This window comes from Rhizoctonia solani, chromosome 8 (assembly GCF_016906535.1).
Source record: "Rhizoctonia solani chromosome 8, complete sequence".
Taxonomy (NCBI): domain Eukaryota; kingdom Fungi; phylum Basidiomycota; class Agaricomycetes; order Cantharellales; family Ceratobasidiaceae; genus Rhizoctonia; species Rhizoctonia solani.
The window spans coordinates 1,572,843-1,594,925 of NC_057377.1; the positions used below are offsets into that span (position 1 = coordinate 1,572,843).

At 47.0% G+C, this 22,083-nt stretch overlaps 5 protein-coding genes across 5 annotated transcripts; 3 read left to right on the forward strand and 2 right to left on the reverse strand.

Annotated features, from left to right (window-relative positions):
* Nucleotides 1-658: 658 nt before the first annotated feature.
* Nucleotides 659-2,386, reverse strand: RhiXN_09942 (Tyrosine kinase specific for activated; the record flags this gene model as incomplete). The annotated part of the gene is made up of 5 exons (XM_043329758.1): nucleotides 659-1,039; nucleotides 1,090-1,465; nucleotides 1,534-2,021; nucleotides 2,073-2,264; nucleotides 2,312-2,386. 5 exons carry the CDS (start codon nucleotides 2,384-2,386, stop codon nucleotides 659-661), a joined length of 1,512 nt encoding a protein of 503 aa, XP_043182592.1.
* A 1,002-nt stretch (nucleotides 2,387-3,388) lies between these two features.
* Nucleotides 3,389-4,687, forward strand: RhiXN_09943 (uncharacterized protein; the record flags this gene model as incomplete). Its single annotated transcript, XM_043329759.1, has 3 exons — nucleotides 3,389-4,141; nucleotides 4,202-4,452; nucleotides 4,507-4,687. The coding sequence occupies 3 exons, from the start codon at nucleotides 3,389-3,391 to the stop codon at nucleotides 4,685-4,687; spliced, it is 1,185 nt and encodes a 394-aa protein (XP_043182593.1).
* Nucleotides 4,688-5,111: 424 nt separating this feature from the next.
* Nucleotides 5,112-8,708, forward strand: RhiXN_09944 (uncharacterized protein; the record flags this gene model as incomplete). Its single annotated transcript, XM_043329760.1, has 6 exons — nucleotides 5,112-5,676; nucleotides 5,730-6,350; nucleotides 6,419-6,689; nucleotides 6,744-6,961; nucleotides 7,009-7,526; nucleotides 7,581-8,708. 6 exons carry the CDS (start codon nucleotides 5,112-5,114, stop codon nucleotides 8,706-8,708), a joined length of 3,321 nt encoding a protein of 1,106 aa, XP_043182594.1.
* A 6,185-nt stretch (nucleotides 8,709-14,893) lies between these two features.
* On the reverse strand, nucleotides 14,894-19,511 carry RhiXN_09945 (Enoyl-(Acyl carrier protein) reductase; the record flags this gene model as incomplete). Its single annotated transcript, XM_043329761.1, has 11 exons — nucleotides 14,894-14,927; nucleotides 14,980-15,145; nucleotides 15,218-15,329; nucleotides 15,385-15,937; nucleotides 18,357-18,645; nucleotides 18,698-18,864; nucleotides 18,924-19,109; nucleotides 19,162-19,251; nucleotides 19,302-19,354; nucleotides 19,401-19,455; nucleotides 19,507-19,511. The coding sequence occupies 11 exons, from the start codon at nucleotides 19,509-19,511 to the stop codon at nucleotides 14,894-14,896; spliced, it is 1,710 nt and encodes a 569-aa protein (XP_043182595.1).
* A 1,596-nt stretch (nucleotides 19,512-21,107) lies between these two features.
* Nucleotides 21,108-21,939, forward strand: RhiXN_09946 (Skp1 family; the record flags this gene model as incomplete). Its single annotated transcript, XM_043329762.1, has 6 exons — nucleotides 21,108-21,213; nucleotides 21,273-21,337; nucleotides 21,423-21,622; nucleotides 21,680-21,782; nucleotides 21,846-21,866; nucleotides 21,928-21,939. 6 exons carry the CDS (start codon nucleotides 21,108-21,110, stop codon nucleotides 21,937-21,939), a joined length of 507 nt encoding a protein of 168 aa, XP_043182596.1.
* Nucleotides 21,940-22,083: the final 144 nt, after the last annotated feature.

Below are 22,083 nucleotides of genomic sequence, written 5' to 3' on the forward strand. Positions count from 1 at the left end.
CGATGATCTTACGATGGCAATTATCGTCCTTGACACTCAAACTTTATAGGGCATTTCCTAATCTTATTGAACATCCATAGTTTATTTCTATTAATGCGTCTCCTAATTGTGCCATCGTTGCGCTTCCAGATCTGGAGATGCAAGATATCAATCATAAACCAGCATTAGTTCATGTAATTGTATATAAGGTTACTCATCCGAGAAAGTGAAGAGCACATCTACCACCCTTTTATAGGACTATTATGCTGTTTGGTAGAGCCTAACTTGCTCTGGCGCCAGGAAAGCCTTCTCTATGGTATCTAGCCTCTAACGATTGGCCCAGTGTGGTCATAGACCGCATCTATGGGTACATGCGCACAGAGCCAACGATTAATCCCGATGTGGTAGCCCTGAATCGTCCCCAGGTACAAGGCAATAAGAATCTGATGGCAATTTCTGATTTCCGGTATAATAAGCTATTTCTTCCCTTCTTTCTCTTACATATCAAGTTATTTTCCTAATTTGGAAATGCTATACATGCAGGGAGAGTTTCAGAGGGGAGGTCTGGTAGGTTCAATTTGAATGACTTCTCCATTTTCGCCCGCCCGCAACAACACCGAATGGATTGGCAGCAGTGAGACCGGAGGCCGTATTGAGACCTATTATAGCTATTTACATTTCACTTTAGTGGGTTAGAGTCTTCATCGTCAGACATTGCAATTATCTGTGCTATCAAGTCGGCCAGGGTGTCGCGCTCCTCTTGTGATATCTGTTGGTCGCAACCGGCACTAATATATCCCGGAGGCAGAACGAGGGGACTCCCTTGATGGAAGTACGCATGTTTCAGCAAATCGGAGGCACTACTACGTGATTGAGGAGGGTATCGGACGAGGGATTCAATCAATTCGACCACGCTTTCTCTATCTTGCATACAGCCTAGGCCAGCCGCCGAACCGACCGAGCTCTCGTCTGGCATAAGATTAGGAAGTAACGGCCGCAGCGGACGCGGGGACACAGGATTAAAAATCAGTGCAGAGGCGGCGGGCAGAGTAGCGAATCCCTGGACTCTAAGTTAATTCCTAAGCGATCTTATGCCAAGTGATGACCTACCGGCCATGTCATTTCTGTTGGGGTGCCCAATAACTTGAATATGCTTGCAACGAGACCTATTTCACCTCGAGTGCTATCAAAAAGCGAAATCCTGTGCCATGATCCGGGGCGGCTCGTATCGGTTACCGAAGAAGGTACGTTGAATGACATGGTTGCATCGGGAAACTTATTCATAGGATCTATGTCATCCGCGCTTTCGTTGTTTTTTGGAACCAGAGCATCCCAATCAAACTCTCCTGAATCTGAAGCCATGTTCTTGGGTTCAAATTGCAAGGAAGTAAAGAAGTCACTTGCGAGGACACCGAGACTCCACAGGTCAATTGCGGACGCGTCATATTGCCGTGGTGCAAATAAAAGCTCAGGCGCTCGGTACGGTCTTTGTTACACCGGTTGGGGCAGCAATCAAATGTGAGAATAATTCATAGAAATAGTACACATACGTACCCACTTGAGACCTGACAGCACATGTGTTCGGGAATCTCATCCCACTCAGGCTTGGGCGCGTCACTAAATCCATTTAAGCGCCCATTCTCATTATCACAACGGTCTTCTTCTTCGAACGATGCACCATGACCCCTCGGTCGTCCTTCCCAGCAAATGCCGAAATCGATGAGCTTTATACACCCATCGGGTCGGACGAGGATGTTTGAGGGTTTAAGGTCCCGGTGCGCAATCGGTTGGCTATCTGCATGCAAAAACGCTACGCCTGATACAATCTGGAAGAGGAAGGTTTTTGCTAAGGTGCAGAAAGGAGGTAGCGTTTGTAAGTTTAACTGAGGAACTTGGCTCGATTCGGTTTCTTGTTTGCATGGCAGATAGGGGGAAAATCTTGGATTTTCGAGCAAATCACGTAATGTCAAAGGGATAAATGGCATAAAAATCTGAAATAATTTCTGTTGAGGAGAATATGACGCGCCGAGAAGATCTATGATCTGTCAATTCGGTTTGTAAAATGATATTCGAATCGACGGAAGGAGACTAACGTTCATGTGGCGCAACCGAGCCAAGGCGTAGACCTCTGACCTGATATCATGGGGTTCCAGACGGGCGTTCTTGAAGGCCGTTACGGCCTTAATTGCCCGAATCTCATTGCGACTGACTCGACTTTGAAGATTTCCGTTGTTATCGTCAATTTCAGACCGATATATTGTTGCATGTACACCTTCGGCTTGGATCTAGGATACATTGAGATGGATGAGCGATGTATTCGAGAACCACCTACCTGACTGTCGTCATAAACTCCCGCATCGGACGAAACAAAAGAATATTGGTCGGAACCCTCCGAGTCGAAATCCATAACTCTGCCACCAGGGGAATCTGAAGCCACTTCCCATAGTAGATAGCCAAGCAGAGGTCATAATTCCGATTATCTCACATATTGAAGAGAGTATCCCGAGTGGAAACTTGAGTGCTCGAGTACCTTGGTCAACGCTGATTGTAGAAGGGGTACAATCAGTGGCAGTAAGCGACCAGCGGCAATCGTATGCCCAGCCACCCACCGTGTTCATTTTGTAATTTGAAACAAATCTCGTTATTCCTCCGTCTCGGAGCAGCCCCTGTACCACTCTCGTTGAATTTGATGGCACAGGTTAGCCGCGTTTAAAGGGAGATTCCACATGCATATGCTCAGTCACCCGCTGCATTGTCCATCCCTTTTGACTATCGCTCACATCCCATCAAACGCTGGCCGGGATTGGTATACCCAATGGGTATTGGGCAGTGATGGTTACTGTTCAACTTGTATGCAATAACTTGCTGTGTAAACTCTGATATGCATAAGTCTTTGCACTCGCGTAGCTGACCGAGGTGCACACAGCCCGATCCTACGCTAGCCAGTTTTGCTCTGATCGACAAGGTCGACCTATACTCGGACTTTAGATGTCAGACCTCTGGTTCAGTTATATACGCTCGGTTACCTCCCAAGTTTTTGGCTATGGGATATAGGCTGTGGGCCGAGTCATTATTATTAACTCGCTCTCGCGGCCACTCTGGCCTGGTATGAATAACGCATCGCTCTCAGTAACCGTACTCCACCCGTATTACCATTCTGAGCCATTTACTCCGTTACGCTCCGTTTCAGTTCTACATTCGATCTCGGCTGTCGAGTCAAGCATATCAATAAAACAGGGTTTCCCTCCGCTACTTGCGGCCACCGGCCGCGCTGAGACATCGAGTATTGCCCACTTTCCGGCTGGTCCAACACACCTACTTACCCGTCGGTCGGGAATGGAAGTCATTCCCCGAGGCCATAAGGGTACATATGCCCCTCACGTATGTTGTACACCACTTTCATACCACTATGCCTGCACTGAGTAGTGTTGCTCTTACATACGACATCTGTGTTCACACTTCTGCGGCCGACTTCTTGGAAGCAACAGGGCACGCGCTTCTAGCTGACCAGGAACGTCGCTCTAATCTTATCCTTGCGCACGCTTTGGAAAGAGTATCATGCGAGGCTACCCGTACTGGGGTCAGTAGCTCTGCTGCCAGCTTGGACCTGGCTACCCACGAACGATCCAAAGCATGGTGGACTCGACGTTATAGTCCCAACTATCCAACTATTGAGGTTGGTCGTGACTTCTGGATGACATGCTGGACTGGGCAGTCACCGATTGTCAGTACTACTCGCTCGTCGGAGTTGGCTTCCGCTGCACACGCAGTCCGGCTCCCAACACTAGATTTTGCAGTGTCTGTCCTTGCATCGGACCCAGTATTCGTTTTTACATCTCATCCAGCCACCACACTCACTGATAGCTTTCTTACTCCACGAATTGTGCGCCTAGTCCAGAGGCTTGCGCAGTATATACCAACCGCGCGCATGTCCCGACTGTTCGCTTTGTATCCAGTTGCTGAGACGATTGCGAAAGAATGGACTGCGTATACCGGTGTACCACGCGCCCCAGAGAGCCAATGTAATGTGTTTTCAACTTTCTGCACGGTCGCTACCTTTTCTGGAGTACAACCTTTGCCTGGTGGACATCGGGTTGTTTTAGCGAGCGTCACGCAGATATCTCACATAGCTCGTATCTACTACGATTTTGAGACAGAGCAAGTAAGTCATTTCCAGCTGACGTGATCGCTACAATAACTCATTAGCGGGGAACACTATCAGACTCTACATCCCATCTCGTATGATCAAGCCTGTCAAAAAGTCGAGCGCATGATACATCAGGGGCAAATATGGACGTATGAGCGCCCAGTATTCGATACTTCCAGAACTCGCGTAGAACGTCATGATATATGCGCTATTGCCGCGTTGACAAGACATACACCAACTGTCGCAGCAATCTCCTCGATATACACTCTACCACTTTTTCGTGGCAAAGGTATTGCTGGGCAACTTGTAGGCCGTGTTTGTGATCAGTGAGCTCTACCAGTGTCTGCTGTAAGCTAAGATAACTCACAAGTCGTGATCAGTGTTTTCACCTTGAACAAGTCGGCAGTTCTCTTTGTTCCTCAGAGCAACACCGCTGCGAGTAATTTGCTCGGTCGTATTGGCTTCTATGGAATGGGTCCGAGAGCTGCTTTGGGAGAGGCTGCTGAGACATGGCGTGAGATCGGTTTTGTAGGGGGTGCCCGAACTTCGGGTAGTTGGTGAGACACTGAATCCGGCGCTGTCGATCTCTTCATCCCACCCTATAATGTAGCGGTAGCTGGGCTGGCTGCTTTCGCGGAATTTGTTCCCAACTAGCTTTTCGATTTTGTATCGTATAGTATCTTGAAGGATCTAGATCTCGTTGCTTCTTGGCTCGTGAACCGATCCTCTGACAGTGACCATTGCTATGTATGGGCATCTTGACGCCCATGGTACCTACCCCATGTGATTCGAAGCAGAAATAGGTGCACATTTGGGTCCTGACCCTGGCGATTGCGGGCGCCACTGATTATGTCACCTATCGAGAAGCGCCAAAGTGTGTGTGTGACACTCATGTTGACAAATACCAACTGAGGATCAATCGCCCCAAGCACACACCTCCACACCTCCCTTTTGCCCTTAGCCTATTAGACTTCATCCACGGTTAATGTCTATTCCGCCCCCTAAATCTACCGCAAACAATAATGCTTTCGATGATCTGGATGACGATGGGTGGCAGGATATGCCGATAATTCGTGCGAGCGATAATACTCTGGGCTTGGATGAAGAGGACGCAAAGAGATATCACTATGTCGAACCGAAGAAAAGGCTCGGAGACGATACTCACGGTGGTAATGCAACGGGAAATCTTATTGACTACGACGACAGAGGCAACGAGTGGAGATCCAAACTTGACCAGAACGAGGACGATTACACTCGCCTGAAGCTAGATGACGACGATGAAGCTGACGAAGTTCATCTCCGGACGCGATATCTATTCGATGAAGACAAAGCCATGACTCCACTTAGCCAAATGCAAGCCACCAAGGATTTACTTACCGAGGCTCAGCGCATTGCTTATGTTGGTGTATGTGCTCTTGCTTCCCGGGAGATGGTAATCTCTCTCAGAAAGGTCAAAAGTAAAGAGTTGAAGACGGCCATTAACAATCTCGAGCTCTGGTCTCTGAAAATCATGGGTCGTTTGTACTACCATATGGAACTAGAAACAGCTGGTAAGGCCATCATATTTAATTTAATTTAATTTATTGCTAGATGCCATATTTAGAGCAGAAAATGATCGAGACTCTAGCCGAGCACGGTGTTTCTGCGATGGACCTTGTCCCAGCACTCATGACCACGCATACCGTCGCAAACCCCGAATACGACCCTGCTGAAGCTCGAAGAAAGGACGCGGAGAACGCACTTGCCCGACAAAGTGAACCACTTGATGAAGACTATGATATTACATCTGCCGGTAACAATGAAGAAAACACTGGCGCGCAGCCTGTCGCGCCTAAGCAGAAAATGAACAATGTTCATCTCCAAACTACTGCGAATGTCATGGAACCTCTGACGCCCACAGTCTCCACAATGCCTGGGGTCTCTACTTCACTTTCCACAACGGATGAAAATGTGATTTTGGATATTCGATGGACAGTTTTATGCGATCTCTTCTTGATCCTCATTGCCGATAGTGTCTACGACTCCCGTTCTCGAGTACTCTTGGAAAACGTCGCTACCAAACTTGGTCTAGGGTGGATTGATGTCGTTAAGTTTGAGAAACGTGTCACAGAAGCGCTGGAAATTCAAGAGGGTATTGAGCGTCTTGAGCAAACGGATGTTATAGAGGGGCGGAGCAAGAGTGCAGCTAAGAAGAGGTACATGATGATGGGATTAGCTACCCTAGGTATGTGATGAAATTACTTGACTACTGAGAAACAACACACCTCACCTTCACACCTCACCGTGAGATAGGTGGCGGTTTGGTTATTGGACTTTCCGCTGGGCTCCTGGCGCCCGTCATTGGGCTTGGTCTTGGGGCTGCATTGGGCACAGTAGGAATCACTGGCACTACAGGTTTCCTTACGGGAGCTGGTGGGGCTGCCTTGATTACTACAGGGGGTGTTTTAAGTGGTTCTAGTATCGCCGGTCGTGGGATGGCTAAACGCACGCGACAAGTGAAGACTTTCAGTCTGCTACCAATCCACAACAACAAGCGTGTCAATTGTATCATTGCAGTTCCAGGGTATGTGGATATTTTCACATCCCACCTTTTGCCACGCACTGACCTATCTTATAGGTATTTGGCACATGACAAGGACGATCCTCGGTTGCCGTTTAGTGTTCTTGACCCTGTCATAGGCGATGCTTTCGGTATCTTGTGGGAGCCCGAGATGATGGCTGAGATGGGCAACGCACTTAAGATTTTAACTAGCGAGGTATTGACCCAGGTCGGCCAAACCGTTTTGCAAGCAACAGTAATGGCAGCTCTGATGAGTGCCCTTCAATGGCCACTAAGTGAGTATCACATATTCTTGAGCGCTTGATATCTAACTCTGTTCTAGTCCTAACTAAGCTGGGGTACCTCATTGACAATCCTTGGTCTAACGCCCTTGATCGTGCACGCGCGGCTGGCCTCGTGCTTGCTGATGTGCTCATCGAGCGCTCCCTCGGGGTTAGGCCGATCAGTCTCATAGGGTATTCTCTGGGCGCTCGCGTGATATTCTTTGCTCTTGTCGAACTTTCGCGAAAAAAAGCGTTCGGCATCGTCCAGGATGTTTTCTTGCTTGGTGCTACTGTCGCAGCTTCCACCCAACAATGGTTGCAAGTACGGGGTGCAGTGGCGGGTAGACTCGTCAATTGTTTTGCTCGGAACGACTGGCTCTTGAACTACTTGTTTCGCGCGACCACCGCTGGCATTGGGACTGTCGCTGGCCTGCGCCCAGTAGAAAACGTACCTGGTTTGGAAAATGTTGATGTGACCGACAAAATTCTGGGGCATCTCAGTTATCGGACATTCATTCCTCTTATTATGGACCAACTTGGATTTCCAGTCACATCAACGTACTTCGATGAACCAGAGGTGAGTGCTCCAACCGGCGAAATAGATTGGCCTTAATTGAGATTGCCTTTTTAGGAACCCGAAATGGAGGGGGACCGGATCGTCGTCCGGGAACCACCTCAGCCCGTGGTATCCCCACCTGTGGCACCTCCGCCTAAGAAGCGATTCAGCTGGTTTTCGCGAAACAAGAGCACTCCACCTGAAAAAATTACAACTTCGGGATTGCAAGAACCCGCTACACGGGCACGCACTGTTTCGACATCAATCCCCGAAAAAGAGGATGATGACTTGCCTGAAAGAATCGCTCTGCCTGTATCTCCTATGCCTGGGCGTGCCCAATCCCCTGCTCCGCCGTCTTATACATCTGCTCAGTCAGCCTCCAACGTCCCTTCGGAAAAGACTGGTCTTCCTGTTGCACCAGAGTCTCCGACTTCTCCGGATATAGCCCCCACTGCGGGCTTCGACTTTAAGGCGATTGGTGCAGTTCTTGGGAAGCCGGATCTTGATCCTACCAAGATTCGTATGCCCCAACCATCCCCAGCAATGAAAGCCACACTGGCCATGACTCCGAGAAACGAACCTATGGAAATTGGAAGGTCTGAATCTGCCCCGCCAGCTTCATCACAGACGCAGATAATCGACCTGCCGGAACGAGAAACTACACCGAAACCTAGAGCGCAGACACGAGCCCAAACTGAGTACGGCGCGGATGTATTGGGCGCCGGACCCGATATCACAACAACTAGGACAAGGGTATCTGAGCCTGAAGAAGACGATGGGGAGGATGTAACCGCCATGTTCCAGCGTTCGACATCATTAGACAGCACCTCAGGACTGGGTCTCAGTTCAGAAGGGCGGTTTGCGGGCGGATACATTGGCGACCTTTCAGGACAGGGAGATGATTCAGTATCTAAAGGGTTTGGGTCCCCACGATTCGCCGAAGAATCCACCATCTCGTTTGGGGCCGCCGGTAGTAGCACCTGGTCGCTACCAGCAAATCCATTTGCAACACCTTCAACGTCATCTTTGGCTGGAGGTTTCGGTTCTTCGTCGCCGTTCGGAACGAGCTATATCGCTCCCACACCCCCCAACCCTTTCTCGGAATCAAATTTGTCTTTTGGGGCCTCGGACGAAAATGTTACATCTTGGCCAACACAGCCGACGAAGAAACCATCCTTACCGTCAAATCCATGGGAGACCTGATCGGGCAAAAAGGTCCCAGGCAGGGCTCTGTGCATGAAGGACGAGGTACATTTTCTAGAAGACTTTTTTGACAGCATATTGATATCTATACCACCTTGCACTTTGATTCGGCATCTTGTATTTTAGATTGCGAACTTGTTTTCAATTCGTAGATATTCCAATTTGTACTGATTTCCATGACGTCATCGCACTAGCATCGTATAAAACCAATCACTCCCACCACGGCGTCCCAGTTATACTAAATCAAACACCCATGGTGAATCATGCCCACTCATGATTAGTTAGCTAATCGAAACTGACTTTCATAGTCTGACGCACCGTGCCAGGCGCAAGGTATTCGTTTGCATTTCCCTCTTTGCGTGCGCAAAGTAAACAATGCCCTTAGCCTGCAGTCTTCAAGCCTGCCTCAACAAAAATACCTATAGCCCGGATAAATGCGATGCCCAACTCCGAAAGCTATATGAATGCTGCAGTGAAATGTATAAAAAATCAGGCGAAGGGGCGGATTCAACTGCTTGTCCGATACCGCGCGTCGTCACTCAATGGCTCAGAACTCATCCTAGTTGATTAATAGAAAATTGTAAACATGCTGCATACACCAATCAACAAGGATAGCTCATCTCCTGCGTTGCCAGTGTTGGATTATCCAGGTTTGTTATGGATCTGGGATTCCCTAGCTGTGTCTACGCCCCTTCAACTCGGAGGCGTATGGCAATGTCTCATATCATAACGGATGGAGTGAGTTTAGATTGTAAGAGTATAGCCTACATGGGCTTCCTATCAATATCAAAATTATTTGTATTTGAAGAAAAATCATACCCAGGCAAAAAATGAATACACTGTGACTGGAACGATGATGTTACGGACTTCTGGGCTTGTATGATGGGGGAAGCCCAGAATGATTTCGATTAGAATGCTCTGTCGCGTTAAAGTCATGGTTCGAGTTCATTTGATTCAGTAGTGGGCGTGCTGAACTTTCTCCAGATATACCCCTTTCCCGCGAGCTGAACGGGAAAATGCCTTTTCGTCTGACCCCACCAGGTCCACCAGGTGTTGTTTCTGGCACCAAAATATTCTCCGCAATACCAACTGAACCAGTGGTGTAAGTCCACTCAGAATCATCCTGAGCACTGTACGACATTAGTCTGGCTTCAGCTGTCATGTAATTTCTTTAGGTCACACTTTGGGATCAATAGAAATCGAAACTACCCACTCATTAGAGCTCCCGAGGCCATGGAGTATGGTAGTTGATGCGGTTCGCAGGAGACATTGTGTCTACCGTATTCTTGTGCAAGGTCAACCTCCTCCCGATTTAACTCCCGTTTCGCACGCCATTTACTGCAAAAGAATCCTGACATGCCCCCCAAACAGAGAAGGGCAATTCCTCAAAAGACGATCCTACGTATAATCATCAGCAAGACTTTCAGGAAACCTCGTTATATTAATTTACCCTACTATTCCTTCTTTCTTCACGTAGAATCCACCGGATGGTATTGATGTAACGGATGTGGAGTCCCGATCGATTGTGGTCCCATTACCCACAAGGACTTGGTTGCAGCGTGAGTCTGTTCCGTTCTCTCCGCTCCCTATTCGCAGTTGAGCTGTTAACCTCGTATAATAGAAATACCTTGGCGTTGATAGATTCATCATTATTATTTAGATATATCACCCCTGTCCTTCCACGTACCATTCCCCGGTATTTGTCCACGATGGTTTGTAGATATATGCTGGCAATTTTAGTTTTGCATTGCATGCTGCCTTTTGTACCGAGTCAGGAAGGCTGTTGGGATTGAAGGATGAGTTTGAATGGATTGGACTGACGACTATCACTCACGACTCATTTGTAGCTTTACCGCAGTTATTCAGGTATTGCGCATAGGTACCTACCTAACGATCGGCACTGATAAATACCATGACCAGTGTTCACATTATAAACCATCAAACTTACTGGTGCATCAAAGTCGAAATCCCCGTTCTCTCCGCTTCCAATCCCATATTGGCAGCTAGACACGTTTGACTCACACTACGTACTTAGCAGCACCGTTCCACACACCTCATACACAACATTGAAAGTGAAAATGCTACACTATTGCAGCAACAATCTCCTGCAAGGGTATTAGTTTCGGAAACTCTAGTTCAAGGAGGTTGTTCTTATAATAGATTTTTACCTAACTGATCAATACATTTGTCACCTGGTGCAACATAACTCATGTTTTTAATGTTAACTACAGTCAAAAGTTAATGGGATAGATCGAAAAAGATGCCCAACTTACAACTAGGAACGCAGAGCCTACGCAACTGCTCGTACACTCTACCTATGCACTACTAATGTTAGCGCGATTTGTCCCCTCTGGCAAGAATTGTAAAAACACCCACATGGCGTCTCGCCCACTGACTGGGTAAACCAATCCATGGAATTGTTTAAGCAAGTGGTGTTGCCTGCCTGTACCCCGCCAAGTGCAAGGAGAGATAAAACAATAATAAAACTGTGGTTCAACATAGTTTGACAGACAAACGGACCCAGGGGCCCGTAGCAAGAAATCCCTTGAGCATGGTATGCTAGCTTTCTTTATAGGTGGAGTGACTTGATCGCGGGAATGAATTTAGTCTTGCTTAGTTCAAACCTACGAAACAAGAGAGGCTGTGAAAGTTATCAAAAGCTTGAGAAGAAGCACAGCAAACAAGCTGTTGTTACGGGTTTTTGATGAGAGTCCCTATTTATTTACCGTAAGGTGGACGACAGCAATTGCCCACCACCTAACCCGCGGATGTGCGCTTTTACTTGGCGCTGAGGCAAAAATTCACGATGAATGCCTATTTTCTCGCCAACTAAAGCGAATTCAAACAAAAAACGTGGTAAAGTTACGCGAAATTTGTGTAGCAGCATACGTATCTAGTTTATATCCCGTTGGTGGCATTGTTCATCGCTCTGCATCCAAAATATGACCGTGCTCGACGGTCTACACATGATGAGAAACGACTGTCGCTACTCGCGACCACTCGCAATTGTGTCAAGATGGATTCCTTAGCTCATCTGCAGGCTCCGGGGTCCGTGTTGTCAATATATAAACGCTCAAATTAGTTCTAAGTGAAGGATTTAACCAATATATGCATTATCTTGCGTATGTACATGTCTTAGGGCGATCTGCTTGTATGGAATGTGACCTGGCGTCTGGCGATGGCTTCGGAACGCTTTGGTTGCCCATTCTATTGCCATTTCGCCGCTGTTACCATTAAACATACCACTCTCCGAGCAATCCCAATCTGCCTCTTTTTTCGGAGTTTTGTCTTGCTGGGAGGCATTGTTTTGATTACCAGATGGGGTGCAAAAGGACCCCAGAGTCCATTGCTGAACTAAAGAATCCACTATGACCGAATTACAAGTGCTTGCGAGCAAGGACCGTTGGTTCCTTGTCACGTGTAGACCACCAAACCCAGTTGTATTTTCGATGCACGGTTCTGTATGATACATATGATGCAATTTAACTCGTATCTTTACTCTTTCCTTAAGTTTTTGAACAACTTTACCACGTTTTTTGTTCAAATTCGCTTTAGTTGGCGAGAAAATAGGCATTCATTGTGAATTTTTGCCTCGGCGCCAAGTAAAAGCGCACATCCGCGGGTTAGGTGGTGGGCGATTGCTGTCGTCCACCTTAGCATGCCCAGGCCAATGCAAACACACATGCACATTGTGATAATTTAGTACAAGCTAATAGCTCGACAATAATATGAATTATAAATTTTAATCGACTTACTGGGCTGAGCATTTCCACCCTCTGCTGAGTTGCACAGGTATTCACCTCCAAATATGTAGATTTGTACGGAGCTTGGCTGGCTATTGCCCAACAGTGTGTTGTAACAGTAATGGCAAGCCCACGCTTGTGTGATCACCTCATGGGTTCTTCAATCTATTAAAAGCTAAGCACCGTTCGGAAACTACAGTAAGCGCGCAAGGTCTGTATTATAGACCCTAATAAGCAGATAGTAAGTCCATGAGCGCCCAATCCAGAATCCTGAAGTGATTTCCTAGTAAGTCTTCCCTGCACTCTTTAAATAACCTCTACTTAATCATCTAGTTTCTGCCTGTTCTGTATCATTCTCCAACAAATTCCTGCAAACCATACAAGAATTTGGTATTCCAGCTTAGTTCCGTGTCGTACACCACTGTAAGGTGGGTACACACTAATGGGAGCGGGCGCTTGAGGCCGTACTACTACACTGGCCTACGTAAGGTGACTATCTAAGGCTATACTACTAGCGCTTAAGGCGCTCTACTTCTAACTACTGGTAGCGATGGGGCCTGAGGCCTGGGAGGTGTGATGAGTAAGGGAGTTGGTGAGCGTCTAAGAACTATCTGGGGGCCGGCTACTTAGCTGGCTGATAACCTTCTCTAGTGAATAAGAGACGAGGTAAAAACGACTTGGTGGTTCCAAGCGTTTTCCCTGCTGTATATATAGACAAGTGCACACTATCTACATGGTCTGTGCGCGTGAGAGAAAGAAGTAAGAAGACAAATGGGAAGCGTGCTGCGGGCTGCGCAGAAGCGTGGATTTCTCCTAAGCGCCCTTGGCACGGCATCTCGGCGCGGCATCTCGGCATAATAAGCGCCGAGATCACGTGATCGAAAAACATAAGATATCAAGTCCGTAAAAAATACTAAAAATAAGAGAAAATTCAGGCGATTCAAATGGTATATGTTTGGAGGTTATAACATTCCGGCTCTGATACATTTGAATATTACCTATCTTGCCCTTTGTATGACTGCAATTTATGGTGACCATACTCAAAGTAGCGAACTACCGTCAGTATTAAGTTACTATACTCAGATTCATTGCCGGCCCAGATCTTCCTACTGAAAGGCCTTGTGGTGGGTGTCAATTAATTCATTAAGCTGCGTGGTAATTTCAACGATCCTCGCTCGAGTTTGTAAATAAAACACCTTGGACTTTGAGTGATAGTTGTTCTTGGAGGCTTGAGGAGAACTACCGGTTTCGTGAGCTTACCTCTAGGAAACACCATAACTTGCACGGTGGACCCCAAAAGTGCGGATTTTCTGAACGTGAAAAATCGCGCGTTGTATGCGGAGTGTTGGCAAAATCCGACCATTTTTTCCATGAATCCACATCCTCAACTCACCCCTGTGTGTCGTCGAGGTGCGGATTCTGCTATTTTAGGTGCGGATGTCTGGCAAAATCTGGACGTCATGCGGATTTTCCGCACTTTTGGGGTTCACCATGTTGTGGCTTGTTACATTTGTGTTTCCTTTATACTTTGGTAGCACGCAAGTTCAAGTGATCAAGTGCAATAATTGAGCTAAGATAGAATATAGTCAACTTTGTGATATAATCCTATCAACTGCCATCTCTGAGTCAATACGTGATGTCCAATCCCAGGACGTGTGTTAGATGTGCGGCGCGCCAGCGCCGTCACGTGAGCGTGTGGTCCTCGACGGTTGAGGCTCTTTACCCCTATTCCATTCAGGGGGTCTATATATTCTTGCGTTGACTACCTTGTTCCTGCACGCTTGTCTCCCACCGTACTGAGACGTCCCGTGCAGGTGTTAGACATCTGACAACGTGTGCATTCGTGATGACTACAACATGGCCCCTTTATTGACACACGGCCTTGGGAAGAAGTCCCAAAGCCAAACTTATGAATAGTGAATGTCATAAACAAAGCTTGACCTTAATGACTTAATTTATGGTCCAAGGTATTACAGAAACTGAAGCAGCAAAGTGTTAACTCAAGGCCAAACGCAGATCAGCTAATAAGAGTTTTGAAGTGGCTTATGAAGCCCATTGTAATCACCGTGACGGTACGCACTGTGTGATCCCGCCCCTGCATTAACTTTAGTTCCGTTCGTGGAATCTTGTCGAGGCCAGTCCCACACTAGGTAGGGAGCGTTGTGCTACTTACCCACGGCGAGATAGTGCAGACAGAAGCCATAAAAGAAGCTCAAAATTATGAGTATATTTGATCAAGCGCAAGTGTATGCATGACAAGCCATATATAAAAAGTGAGCATCACACCTGTTATACACATTCAGAGTATGCATGGAATAATGCTATAAGCACTATGTATATCTGTATTGCGTATCAATGCATACAAACTCATATTTATAGGCTTTGCTCATTTTGATTTTGTAGGAGCACCTTGAACTTCACATCCTACGTTACAAGGGCTCGTCACCAAGCATGGTGGCCACCACTAACAAGTATACTGGGAGATTCCAGATAAATATAACAATAGTGTGATTATGATTGAGACTTACTTGCTACCTGTGCAAAATGTTGAAGCGTCTGAAGCCAGCCATGTAACTACTCCACGCAGCTCGTCGGGTTGGCCAATACAACCGAGCGGATTCATGCTTGCCCATGTCTCCGCAAGTTCAGGTTGGGTGTCCGCGAAAGCGGCAATCATTTTGGTGTAAATATAACCTGTATGGGCAAGTAACCGGACAGCCACCACCATGAATCTGACGGAAAGCTAGTGAACGGACGCACACGAACCTGAAGAAATAGAATTAACGCGAATTTTGTGCTTTCTAAGTTCGCATGCCATACTCCTTGTCATTTGTAAAACAGCCGATTTGCTGGTGTTATATGCAGTCAAGGCAAGACCCTGAAAAAAGTGTTATTGAATAAGGATTAAGTGGTGGTATTTATATGTAACCTACTTGGTTTGTGATGGATCCACTTATCGAAGCAATTAATATTATACTCCCAGGAATACCATGTTTTGTCATCTGTTGTCCCGCCGCTTGCACCGAGTAGAATACACCATTGACGTTAACGTTGATTATACGCTGTATATTGTCAGCCTTGTACACTAGGCAATCAGACTCTCCTGAAACTCTAGCCGCGGCTACGCATACATTGACGCGCTTCTCAGCATCGCCAATCTCTGCGACCTTGTCCCAAACACTTTGTTGGTCAGTGACGTCCATCGATACATATTTCAACGTAGATCCGAGCTTCCTTGTGTAATCCGCGGTAGCCACGAAATCATCTCCTGGGGACTGTGGGAGATCAAGCACATAAACAGTAGCGCCAGCCTCACACAAAGCCAAAGCCATCTCCAAGCCAAGACCTCGATTACCTCCGGTCACAATTGCTACACGGCCCTTGAGTGAGAACTCATCGAAAAGGGTCTTTTTGGGAGTGAAAGATGGGTCGGATGCCGCCTTTAGTGCAGCAGCAACGCCGACAACACTGTGGTGTGATAAGATCCTGAAAATCAGTACATCAGTAAAAGATTCCTTTTTTCAGTAGGATATGGCCTGAAAATTACAATGTTAGTATGCCTCCCTCAGCATGAATCAGACTATGGAAGAATTGATACCTAAAATCAGTATGTATTGATCTTGATTTCAGCTCAATCCTCACTTAAACACACGCACTAATTTTCAGTATTATAACCTTGTACAGTGCAAGAGGTGTTTCCTTCGTGGAGGTCATAGTGAAGAGGACGAGGTAAAAAGGATGGTGGATCTATCATCGTTATCTATTTCTGCAACTGCCAGAACTCTGGATCCCCTCCGACCTGAAGGATTCTGGAAGGAGATGCATGTGCTCATCCATGTATTGCCTTGCGCTGCGATTCCATAGAAAAGATCATGTGACAAGCTCTCAATATGACAATTTATCCGGTCTGTTCATTCTATAAGATTCATTATAACCAGCTTTAAAAAGCCCCAAGTCCGACGAGGGTGAATCATGAGTGCCCATCGGCTGACCCAACCCAACCTGCCGGCCCCACATTTCCTGATGTACCACAAAAGTAGAGTTTTGCGATGGAGTCTGTGGAAGCGGCCAAACTTATGCTGGGCCGATCGGGCCGGAGCCAGGTACCTTTGCCGCTCACTATGCGTCATATTTGTGATTATAACCCCAAGTACACCGTTTATAGTATTACGATTCGGCGCTTGTGCGCCGTCCCTTCCATTCTATGTACTGCGAGCACCTTGTGCTCCTAGCAGAGCTTTCCCTGTTCACTTGTCCTCTTTTTCAACGAGTTCCACCCGCTCATGCCTCTTCTACCCGCATACGACTCAGTTTGGCCGCCTACCCAGCTCGCTTGGTGTCTGGGCCCCGGTGGCACCCCCATCCGTCTGCTGGTCCTGGTCGTGTACGTGTTTCTTCTTTTTATGTACTCATATTTTCCCTCTTTTTTTTTGTCTGGTAGCTCGATGGCCCAGTGTTCAGTTTCCGACTAATGGGGTGGATAGGATTCATTGAACCAATCCCATCGAAATGCGAATATTCCAAACATTCCTTATGTGTTAACATTGCTTCAATTACACCTCACCTAACCACGAATCCCTATGTGCTGATCAATCTGAATATTTTAGTTTAGCCCTTTCATATGTCAAACGTTAGTCATCGTCCCAACATTAACTTCGAAATACCAAAGCGCAAGTTGATATGAATTTAACACCCGTCTTTGCTGTTGTGAATCCGGCACCGTCCTTTTCAGGTCCAAGTAGCTATAGTGTGATTGTCAGCACTGAACTCAGCGAATACCGCCTATCCTAAGTTCAATGTATGGTAGATAGTGCATGCTGTGAGCTTGGAATTAATGCGATAAGTTTTAGCAGATTTAGAACTTATCCTCTGCCCGCTTGTCCGCGTTGGCCACGAGACCCAGACCGGTGAGGTTGGGGAACCCCCACGGCTGCAAAGCAGCAAGGGTGGACCGGGGGCGCCCGACCGCGAGTCTGGCTCGTGGGTGGGCGGCCCAAACCAGCTCTCGTGACCTATAGGATGATGGGTGGGATAAAAAGACACGCAAAGGCGTGCCGCGACACTCGGTGTATACGAGGCCGGACGGTGGAGGAGGTCGGACGCAAGTCGACACGGCATGGAGCGGTCGTCACGTGACTCACTACATGCTCCAGCTAAGTTGCTGTTTTGCGTCTCCGCAGCTCAATTAAATCCCCATTTTCTCTAAAGTCATCCAGATTTCTTCAATCAGGCGAATTAGCTCTGGGGTGTTACAGAGGAGGCTGGAGATGTCTAGAGCGCTCTGGAGAACTCTGGAGTTAAGTGGTCCTCTATAAGAAACAGACGATTTCGTTGAGAGGCTTGGTCGCAAAACTCCCATTTTTTAAATCGAGTAAAACAAAGTGCAAAAATCATAAAATAGTTTTACTGTACGCTCCTCCGTTCCTCGTGAACCGTGTTCGACATGGAGAAAAATAACATCCATTCGTTGAAGAAAACCGTAGAAGGGATCTACTCTGATTTAAAAAGTACCTTCGTAGCGCCGTTCGAGCCAGCACTTGGTTGGGTTTCGATGATCGACGCCACGCATACCACGTGGGGTTGATCAAGTTCCAAGATTCGATTGTCGAGAGGCTATTCAACGAGTATTCTTCTCTTAAGGTAAATACCGTCGTTTCTGATCGACGTGTATAGTATTGAGCCGATCGAACGACAGATTCACCACCTCGAATACGCATATAACATCACCAGTTATACAAGTTCTATGCTTTTATTGAAAACAGAGTGGTATACAAAATGCTCGACTCATAGCCAAGCAGGTAAACATGTGAAATAATTAAATAAAGTGACTCAAACCTGAAACCCGCCCCAAAACCCAGAACCTATTCATAAAACCCAGATATTGCTTTAGTCTCTCGGCTGGTACGAAGGGGGTAGTCGACCCGAAGCCGAACGACCAAGTCCAAATGCGCTGGTCAGATCTTCCGAATCCTCGTGTCGGTCCACCATATTTGATGAGGATCCTCCATCAGTAGAGAGCAAAGGCTGAGCCTGGTACATTTCTGCCCTGTTCGGCGGGCTATGTGCAATCAAGCCTGGTTTAGCGGCGCGAGAGCCGGAAGCCTGGGTTGGCGGCGGTGATCCTGCACTGCTAGTCCAGTCAGTGGAGCTGGGAGCTGGAGCCGGAGCTGAAGTCGCGTATGGTGTAATAGCAACTATTCTTGAAGATGAGTATCCATTCTATAATTATTATAAGGCTAAACTCACCGGGCTGAGCGGTAGTTCCGGGAGCTAGGTTGTAGGGCTCAAATGTCGCACTCGACCCTTTGTTTTCCTCCGTAAGGTCGATGACTCCTCTGCTCTTTCGCCTCCTACTGATAAAGAAACCTAGGAGCACAGCAGCAGCAAGCGCGACCACACCGCCAACCACACCTCTGCGTAAAAGAATTCTGAGGTAAGTAGATGTACTGCCATGTTACTCGACCCTACGTACCCAGCGATCGCCCCAACCGGGGTCGTGCTAGCGGATCCAGGGTCGGCCGTCGAGGTCGAGGTCGGTTGTGTGGTCCCAGTGGTAGGTATCATTGATGTGGTAGAGCTGGGGGCAGGACACTCTCCAGTGTTATTGTTTCCACTTGAGATATCGACCTGAGCACTTCCTTTACTGTACTCGTAGAACCTAGCACGCCCAATATTTAGAAGGCCGGTTTCAACTGTTCATCAACACTCACCAAGAACCATCTCCCCAAAACAAGTCATAAGTGAACTTTGGGATGTTAATATTTTGTCGGCACACTGCTGTTTGAATGGTATCTGGGAGCCTTGGTTATAGTCAGCAGCCGTGGCCGAGGGAAAGCTACAATTGACACACGTTTTGTTTGCAGGACGCCCACAGTTCGCAAGATACATCCCATATGCTCCGACCTATCATGGTGTTAAGCAGAGAAAATCAGAATAGAGTAGGACTTACCCCGGCATCGAACCCACTGTCCCCGTTGGTGCTACTCCCGACACCATATTGACAACTGCCCACGGGTTAAATATAGGAACGAGAAAGTGCACTTGAATGAACATACTTCATGCATAACATAGACAACGCAAACGAAACACTATTACAACAACACGTCGCTGTTGGTTGGACGGGGCAGGTTTGTGAGCCTGCGATTCAACCTATCAACTTGATCCAAACACCCACCAGGTTGCCCGCCACAGTTGTCGCCAGGAGTTAAGGGCCTAAAATCCCCTACTTGATCTGACACACTACTCTGAGTTTATCTCAAACCTCTGCAAAAGCTCTACACTTACAATCCGCGCTACAGATCTGACGCAAGCGTTCATACGTTCTGCCTGGGGAAGGTGGCGGTTGGTCGCACACGTCATCAAACAAATTATATATAGACCTACATGGAGTTTCGCCAACCGATTGGGTGTACCAATCCAACGATGTAGTCTTGCATGTCGTATTGCCCGCTCGAGTGACTCCAGCGATTGAAACAGCAAAAAACAAAATACCATGGGCCAGCATGGCTACAGTTACCTATTGAATGATGGTGGGTGGTAGTCAAGTATATTATGGGAGCACAAGCAACAAGGGATTACAAGCCCGACATGCGGTTGCATCGCCGAGCTTTAAGTATCGACGAAGAGGCCGAGTTGGCCGCATCGGTCAATATATTACCAACACGGCCGATGTGGCTGTACGGTAAATATATTGCCGTGTACATTGCATCAGTCTGTCCAATATAAATTACCCCACCAGAACCTGCGAGACATTCCGCCATCACGAATGCACTTTGCGAAAACCTCACATGGTCCAACGCACACGAAAGCCTCGCAAACCTGACGAATATTGTCTTTCAGAGTGCATCGGCGTTGGACCTTCCGCCGAGGTATTTGCTAATATATCGGTAACCTAAATTTACTCGATCTCAATTCCTCAAAACGCCCGAAACGCCCTTTAAACAAAGGCTCACGAGTTCGGCAACCATGAACGTAAGCGATGATATGTGACTATTATTTGATGATGTATTACAGTGAGTGCGCTCGTTTTTATCAGAAACCAAGTCGTTTCCCGAAACGAACGCACTACGAATCAACCTGTGGTAGTGAGAGCTTTCGCAGTGGGTCCTTCATCTGAGCCCCCATATACCATGAACAAATCCAGTGTTCGTTGAGGGATATTGATACCCGAGATTTTGGGTTATACTCTGGTTGCCAGTGTCGAAAACTAAACAGAACTGACAAAGACCCAAGCCTAGGAACAGTCTGAGATTACAACGCGGGTAGACCCTTTATAACTTACTCACTAGCAACACCAGTAACATGCGGCTCTTTCAAGCTGATGATGCTGTGCAGATAGCATATTTTTGTGTAGGCACCCACGAAACACCGAGGATTCAACATAAAAGTTGCAGAGTCATCGCATCCTTGTGTCCACCATACGTACACACTCATGGTCATACAGCTCTGTGCATCAAATTCTCCCAGGAGCCGGATTTTCTGGGACAGACGAATCAGGGGACGATCTCTGCTTCTAATCCCTTCGTTGTCCTTCACCTGTGTGGAAACTAGGACAAGACGAAATTCCCCCGTGGAAGTCATCAACAGTGATGGGCGCCTCTCACCCAATTATAAAACTGGCGGGAGTTAGTAGACTGGCCCGTCCGCCCATATAACCATGTCCTCTTCTGCCTACGAAGTAACTTTTCAAACGAGCGATAATGAAACTATTGTCGTAAACTGGGAAGTATTCCGTAAATTCGGAATATATTCACCTCAGGACGGTAGGTTTGCAAGCCACAATCTATAGTAGCCTGTAATTGAAACACAAAGTTATGATTAGACCCTGATGCGCGGCCACGAGATCCTGTTTCTCTTCCAAATGTCAATGCTGCAACCTTCCAAAAGGTAAGTATCCTAAGGAAAATCTATCAGCCCATGTGAATTATTTTATAAATATCCTGGTCGAATCGGATCCATTGTGACTACCTAGATTGTCGAATATTGCGAGCACCATAAAGACGATGTCATCCCTCCACCACAGGAGGTGGATTCATTCACAAATCATATTGGATTCGGGTCTATACAGCCCATAAACATCGATGATTGGGACCGAAGGTTTATGCAAGTTGAGGAAAAAATGATTTTTGACATCATTCTAGCCGCCAATTACCTCGATATCAAACCCCTATTGTACGTAGCGCTGAGCGCAATTTTTGAAGCGAACGTAGTTGTAACGGTTTTGTCTAGGGATCTTGGGACTAAGACGATCGGCGAGTTGATCAAGGGAAAGTCCCCCGAGGAAATAAGGAGGCTATTAAATATAGCAAACGATTTTACTCCTGAGGAAACGGTGAAACCAGAGCTCTCATACCGAGACGATCAAATTTACTGAAGCATTCTTCCTAATAACTAGGCTCAGATTCAACGGGAAACAGTGAGCAATTTATATGCGCAGATATAGCGCCCTATTTACTAATCGCTTTGTTGCTTAATAGCAGCGGTACTAACTTGAAGTAAGCGCAGGTGAATATTAATAGGCTAGATCCGGATATGGAACAAAATCGAGACTTATTAGATGATGATGTCGATAACCTACTTTGTATAAGTGCTCTGCAAGTATTCATCCAGTCCAAGCTCACGAGTGAGATTGA